This window comes from Phragmites australis, chromosome 11, assembly GCF_958298935.1.
Source record: "Phragmites australis chromosome 11, lpPhrAust1.1, whole genome shotgun sequence".
Lineage (NCBI taxonomy): Eukaryota > Viridiplantae > Streptophyta > Magnoliopsida > Poales > Poaceae > Phragmites > Phragmites australis.
The window spans coordinates 13,943,515-13,951,229 of record NC_084931.1 but is presented as its reverse complement, the minus strand read 5'-3'; the positions used below and the strand labels follow the sequence as shown (position 1 = coordinate 13,951,229).

Genomic DNA, 7,715 nt, shown 5'->3' with positions numbered 1-7,715 from the left:
CACCAGTTAATTTAGAGAGTATGTTGCCATGTTTTTTCTTTTGTATGTTCTTTTTTAGCTGGTAGCAGTAGCATTGCAAAACATTACAACCAGAGTTTTCTGTACAACGCTGGGATCTTCCAGTAGCTTCAAGCCTTTCCTTAGGCCCATAAAAATGTCATGTGAGGCTTCAGACCGCCAAATTTGAGGCCATACCCAACACCCTCAAACGGAGCTCTTGAGAAATTATTCGTTTCTTCAAAAGGCATGTTACATGATATCAAATTCTCAATAAAACTGCTGCTGTCCAATCATCCGTTCACATGCCGATGCTGCTCTTTCTTTCAGGACGACACGTTCCTGTTCTTGAGAATACAGCATCGCAGATCATCCGGTCACGTGTAGCCACACCATATGGTGGAATACAAGTTGGCCCCTTGATTTCAACTACCCATGATGGTGGCCCATTCTTTATACGCGTGCATAAACAACTCCTGCCGACGCAAAACGGCACACGTGGTTGGGCTCACGTAATCCTCTTCCAATTCGGTGAAATCGAAGCACATGGTTACATGGTAACCAATTGAATTTGAGCGCAAACTACAAGCCGCCCTTGCTCATGGAGGTTATCGACGAAGGTCTCTTTGGTGGATGGCCTAGCGTTCCTCGCGTTGGAGGGAGGAGGATTTCAGGCGAAGTTTGAGGCCGGCCGGTTAGCCCAGAGGAAGCAGGAGAGCGGTGTCTGTCGGTTGGATAGGGGACCTGTCCTCGCCGCCGAAATTTATCGAAGTGTTAAGGAATCGTACGAGTCTGAACCAAAAATAGACATAATCACAGCCAACATCAGTAGATAACAAATGTAGAGAGACGAAAGAGCATTTATGACTCTACTTCTATCTAGACAGACCATCTCTACCATGTGATGAGCCATTAATCAATTCAATACATAGTGATTTTATATATAATAATTAAAACAATATCCATCTTAATCAAACTTAAATCGTCTTACAAAAGTAACATTCGAGTTAAAAAACAAATAAAACTACAACAGATCTAAATATAATTTTTATGATGACTCCACGAGCAAATCAAAAGAGAAGCACCTTAGAAAATACACCATTGTCCATAGACTCCTTGGAGTCTTCTCTAACTGAGTTATAGTAAATATGAAAACATAACGTACTCTACAAGTTGTGAGAATGAATATGCATTTGAAGGCTTAAAGAATAATATAACTAACATAGCTATTTTGTAGGAAAACAACATTTACTTTAAAATAATTACTAGTTAAATATCCATGTGTTGCAACAGGAGCAAAAAAATTCACGAGATAATATTCTTGATGGGGTGAAACTAATGCAAAATGGCACCACACAACCTACCAACAGTAAGTTCAAATCCATCACGAAAGAGCGTATGTTAAAAAAAATGCATTATGTATTTTTATGTCTCAATGTAATCTCAATACAAAATAATTATGAAGTCAAAGCAAATACAAACAAACACTTAATTATATTCCTCACTAAGCTATGAACATGCATCAGCTTCCAGGAACAAAAGCACAACTTCAGGACTAATCAGGATACCTTGATGAGCCATGACAGGAAAAGATATTTCACCATCAGTTATTTTTAATTTTGGGCTCCTTAATCATTAAAAGAGGAAAATTGTGAGTGTGGAACCAATATTGATAAATCAAATAGGAAAAACATTAAGGTTCTCATATCAAGGATTATTAAATCAAAGTCTCTAATTAAATTGTCACACACATTTTTCTCTATATACATTACATCTAGATTGTGTTTTAATTTGTTGTACTCCCAATATGGTAGCATGAAGAATACTGACCTCTTTTTCAACCAATCTTCGAGCTTCTTTGTCGACTTTTTTTATTGCAAGCCTCTCTTTTACGCTTCTTGTTGGTTCCTACGGTACACTTTTTCCCTAACACAAACACTTTGCCATGCAACAACATTCTCAGCACAGATGTGCCACTCATCATTTTAGGTGCAAGTTCAGTCTCTACGGTGCCATCAAACTCTCTCTTTCGCCTTCGATATATGTGATTACGTGGCAGCCATCGGGACCCATATAACACATTTCTTTTCCCTTGTTCAAGTAAAATGATTTCGTTGATACACCACAAGATGGACATGCATAGTTACCATCTGTGCTCCAACCATATAGGTAAGCCACTAGTGGCACTTGAATCCAGCACAAACTTGAATCTCCGTTATGTGTGGTTACACATCCGTCAGACCGTCACCACCGTTGTGAGCTTATTTTCATGGTTAGTGAAATTGCAAAGGGTGGTACTCTCGGGCTGAAAATTTATCAAACAACTTCCAGAATGTGACAGCTACAACAGAACTGAATGATAATCCACATGTATAGAAAACAACAAATAGCTCGTTTACTTTATTTATCACAATCAGGCTCAGCCAACAATACAATACGTTACTCTTACAAAGACCCACGACTGTGGGTTGCTCCAATAATATTAGGGGGCTAATAGGATCCAAATCCCCTATCCAAACAGGTCCTCTATGGATTCATATTTGGGTGAGGGGCATTGCTTGGGTAATTCTTTTTAGGATCTGGCCTTTGATCATCAAATTAATTAGTGCACGTAGGTATATATGTATCGGTATTGCTATATGATAATCATTGTAATCGTCAGACATCCATGCCCAGCACAAGAGGCGCGTCCCCTTTGTCGACGGTGAATGTCTTGAGCATCTTCCCCGTCGCCGTCGTGACCTGCACGACGTATGTGCCTTCGAAACCCCTGAATTTGAACTGTCCATCGCCGTCGATGTGCCCGCGCGCGTCCGACGTCCACTCCCTTCGGAGCTCAATGAACCTGCAGACGCATCCATAGCACATCGATCAGCGAAAATTCTGATTCTTTCTTCAGTTGAGCTTGACATCTAACCTTTGTCCGGCGTCGTTGACGGTGCCATCGGAGTTGACGAGGAAGGCGTCCTGGCGCCACATTTGGCCCTGCATGAACCCCCAGAGCATGACGCCCTGAACGGCCGGGTGCGCGTACGCCTCGCGGAGCACCACCTCGAGGTCGTCGGCGCGGAGTGCCTCGTCGGGCTCGCAGACGTCGAGCTCGGTGATCCAGATGGGCAGGTCGGTGGTGGAGAGCTTGTCGAGCGCGTCGCAGATGACCTCCCCCACCGGGTTGGTCACGTGGCCCTGCAGCCCGATGCCGCCCACCTGCGCACCGCCCTGCTGGAGCTCGCGGATTAGCTCGATGTACTTCTCGGGCGTCGCGTTGGGGTCATTGCCGCATTCGACGTTGTAGTCATTGACGAAGAGCAGGACGCCCGGGTCGATCCGCGCGGCCTCGCGGAACATGAGCGCGGCCACGTTGTCCCCGAGGCGGTCCCGGTAGAACCTCCCGTGCAGCATCTCGTTGTTGACGTCGTAGTGCGGGAACCTCCCCGTGTAGCGCCCGAGGAGGCTCTGGAGGTGTTCCTGGACGACCGACATGAGCTGGTCGCGGTCGTGGCCGATGTCCTTGATCCACTGCTGCACGTCGCCGTCGACGGCCCAGAAGATGCAGTGGCCGCGCACGGGCTTGCCGGCGAGGTCGCAGAAGTCGAGCAGCCGGTCGGCGTCGGCGTAGTTGAGCTGCCCGCGCCGCGCCTCCGTCCAGTACCACTTGAGCTCGTTCTCGAAGACGGCCCAGTCGAAGTGATTTGTGAAGAAGTCCACGAACGCCGGGTCCTGGATCACCGTGCTGTTGATGCAGGTGCCCAACGGGAAGCCGTTGTCCAGCTGCACCACGCGGACGAACGCGCCCGAGGCCCCGCCGAAACTCAGAACCACGTCACGCTTGCGCACCTGCAAACATGTTCGTGTTAAGGCACACAACGGTAGGCTAGGATTTAGTTCGAATCTGTACAAAATTCTGTCAAACCCAGAAACATGCTCTTTACAGTTTTTTTTTTTCATGAGAAATCATTCGACAGATTGTTGGTATTGCTGTTTCCTCTAACTTGCCCACAGGCATGGCGAGAATTTTTTTTGTACGTACGTTGACATATAAACTATTGCTCTTATATATAAATATAAATTGCCCGACTGAACGAGATCGATAACGATTACTCGACTGATATATAGTGATCCCCGTATAACAAAAACCCCGATCTCCGTCGATGATGAGGTGATTATTTGGCATCCATATGCACTGATTTAAGCTATTAGAGGCCACAAAAATCATGTTCCGTATCAACGTGCCCTTCTCTCTGGGCGTGCCAATGCCCAATGGTGCGTGCACCTTCCTTTCATATCGTGTCACTATCGGCACGGCGAAGCGCTACACGCCTTAGAAAAGAATACGTACGGGTGCGCTTGCCAACCTTTTACCACGGCCTTTTTTTTTTACACTGGACCCCCTATTACTCGATGTTTTGATTAGAGACCAACAGAGGATACGAAGGCGAGGATAAAGCTCCGGTGGACTCGGCTTTATCACTTAGCTTTGCCATGAGACTCGGTTACATCGCTCGGTGCCACGCAAGTATGATCGTGGCAGATCCAAGAACGATATATAATGAATCATGATGTCATTCGAATTACATGGCAACCAAAACAAATTGAGCCAATCAATGGAACTATCGACAAACTGCTATACTCCGCCCATTTCATGTTTTATATACCCTCCTTCTCGAATACATTTGCTAAACATTTTAAATTTTGTTCGCAACATGAAAGTAACTGGAGTTATCGGAAGTTATTCGATGCTATTTTACCTATTTTAGTTCCATAAGCTTTGCTGACATGGAACCTGAGAAAGCAATGGTTATGGTGGAACCTCCCAGTGTAAAAACTTTTACTAAAATATATATACTATTTTAAATAAAAAGAATTATATATATTATGAAAATATTTTTAACAATAATTCTAGTAATATAAAAGGTATGTTATCAATCTATGTAATTCTTTCTATATAGCCAAAATAATTTGATCGACACAAGTTAATCCTAAAACGATCGGATGGAGTATTTAGTAGATATTTTTACAAATGTATACTAGCAGTGGCAACTGGCAAAAATGCAGCATGGGCAGTATATACTTTCGCGGTGACACCGAGCAGCTCAATCGAGGAGCGTTGACACCTCAAGTATTTTTGGCGCCTATTCATCTGAAGACAATGCTAAAAAATACCACGGTCGCCGAAAATTGTATGATTGTTTGGTAACATTAGTAGAGTGTGGTGATTAAGCTGTAGTATCTCGTTGCTTCTTGGGTACAAAGTCTTGTCAAGTCAATTTGTAAATTTTGGAGTGTTTTGTAACACATTTAAATCATTTTAATATATGTTGGCTTCGTGGAGAGACAAAAATTCGTACTGTGGACCTTTCAATCATTCTACTAACCGATATTTTTAAATCCGTACACCAATACTTGAATCCCTGGATCCGTTTGGACTTTGGAAACTTACCTTCTAAACCGTGTCCGTATCCGTAACATAGATAGACGAGAACAGAAATAGAATCGCACCAAGAAAGAAAGAGGAAGGTAACAGAAATATGGTAGTATTAACCTGATCATGACCAGGTCCATTCTCACCTTGTCGGTCTTGTCTTTGAGCTGGCTGAACCGAGCTTTGCGGTCGGTGGCAAAGATCCGGAGGTCCATAACCTTCACGTCGACGCCCGCCGGCGCCCCCTGGACGTAAACCGCCGCGTTGCTCGGGCTCTCACTGAGCCGGAACGCGCCCTTGATCTCCGTCCACCTGCCCGCCTCAGCGCAGACCGCCCCGCCGTCGACGACGCGGCGCCCGTCGTCCACGCGGATGCTGACACGCACCCGGTGGCCCTGGCTCCCCTCCTCCGCTGCCACGCTGATCCATCCCGCGACACGGTACGTGACCCGGGGCTTGAGCGCGCCCGGGCTGATCGCCTGGCACAGGCCGTCCTCCTCCTGGTCGCGGCCCGCCGCGAGGACGTACCCGCCGCTGGGCTTTTGGCCGTGCCCCACGGCCGTCGCGGGGAGCCTCGCCGGGTCCTCGTTGCGCATGGACAGCGCCGTGCGCGGGCCGAAGGGAGCCCAGCCGACGGTGTTCACGTCGAAAACGACCTCCTGATCGACATGCATGCGTGCACAGAGGTATATGTGTGCACGATACGAACATAGTGAGACAGGTGGAGGTAGCAAAAAAAGCTACATGCTTCTCCTATCTTGAAGAAGCAAGAAAGTATTATACGTGCTGCATGTTATGCTTGTACGACGACGACTGAGCGTTGTACGTATGTACGTACCTGATGAGTGCAGGCCATGATAGGAAGCGAGGAGGCAGGAGGATGGATCAGGAAATGGTCGCGAGTTCCGGGCGGGAGTTTGGTGTTGAAACGGAAGCTTGGTTGCTCTTGATTGGTTTGGCTTGCTGTGGTGAGGAGACGGATCGAGGCAAACTGCCGTATTTAAAGGCAGGCACGTCCGCCGTCATATCATCGAATTTGATTTCAAAGTAAAAAACTTGAAGCAACCATACACCAGAAGATTCTCTCTCTGTACTGTTGGCTTTTGAGTTACGGTGAAGCTTGCGCGTGCAATAACGGCTATTAGCTAGCTAGCCTCACTGGCCAAATTTCACTTCACGAACTAAAGAAGTTAGAGCATCTCTAACCGAACCCTTTTCTCATCCCCTATCCTATATTTGAGGAAAAAAAGGATGAAAATCGGTCTCCAACTGACCCCTATCCGACCCCTTTTATTTGAGGATCCCTCAAATCTCCTCCCTCATCTCCTACATCTAGGGACTCCTCATCCAACCCCTCATTTGGGAGAGAGGAGAGAGAGAGGGAGAGAGGGGAGAGAGAGGAGAGAGTTACCAGATATTAATAAAATAGAGGTAATTCGAATATAGGGGGTCAAATATAAGGGATTAGTTGGAACACGTTGAGAAATAGGGGATAAAATCTGGATGAGAAGTCCCTAAATAAGAAAAATAGGAGATCAAATATGAGTAGTCGATTGGAGATGCTCTTAGATCCTGCTTTTTTGGTGCACTCTTCTCTGCATGCATGACGGGTACCATCCACCTGTGCACAATAGATATCATTTCAAGTGGATACACGAATGGTATGATAATTGACAACCCAATAGTTAGGCTCCGTTTTGCATTGCACAAACAATGGAAAAGGTTTGGAGAAGACTAAGAGTATGTTTGTTTGAATTTTTGTTTTTAGTTTTTTTTTGAAAAACTGTATTTTTAGTTTGGCTGAAAAGTTATTTTTGAAAATAGACTATTTTCTGTAATAAAATTTTGACTTCTCAGCGTATAGTTTCTAAAAACGTCTCTCAGCGAGTTTCTTAACTTTAGTTCATTTTTTTCAAAAACAAACTTCTAACTTTTTAGAAAGAAATAGAACTATAAACAAAAAATAAACAGGACCTAAAACTCTTTTTCAAGTGGACTCTTGGGTCGCAATACATGGCTTCAAGGCTCGAACAACGGCTAAAAGCAAAGCTTACTTTGATGATTATTAAACAAACGTAATTAATCTCGTCTCAATCTTATCATGCAGTAGTAGCACGGGCAGAAGTAAAGCATGCACTAGCTAGTGTGTATGGGCATGGGACGTCGTTGCCGAATCTTTCCTGGCTGAACTGGTCGACCGATCCACGCAACTGCATGCAGCGCGCATGGCATGAATCGGTCGTTACACCCAGTCTTGACGGCGAGGACAAGTCATGGTGCATGCATTACTACAGAA

At 45.3% G+C, this 7,715-nt stretch overlaps 1 protein-coding gene across 1 annotated transcript; it reads right to left on the bottom strand.

The window, feature by feature from the left end:
- Positions 1-2,372: 2,372 nt before the first annotated feature.
- On the bottom strand, positions 2,373-6,376 carry LOC133883959 (endo-1,4-beta-xylanase 1-like). Its single transcript, XM_062323370.1, has 4 exons — positions 6,258-6,376; positions 5,566-6,078; positions 2,915-3,834; positions 2,373-2,842 (listed from the first exon to the last, which is right to left on the bottom strand). Exons 1-4 carry the CDS (start codon positions 6,273-6,275, stop codon positions 2,656-2,658), a joined length of 1,638 nt encoding a protein of 545 aa, XP_062179354.1. The 5' UTR covers positions 6,276-6,376; the 3' UTR covers positions 2,373-2,655.
- Positions 6,377-7,715: the final 1,339 nt, after the last annotated feature.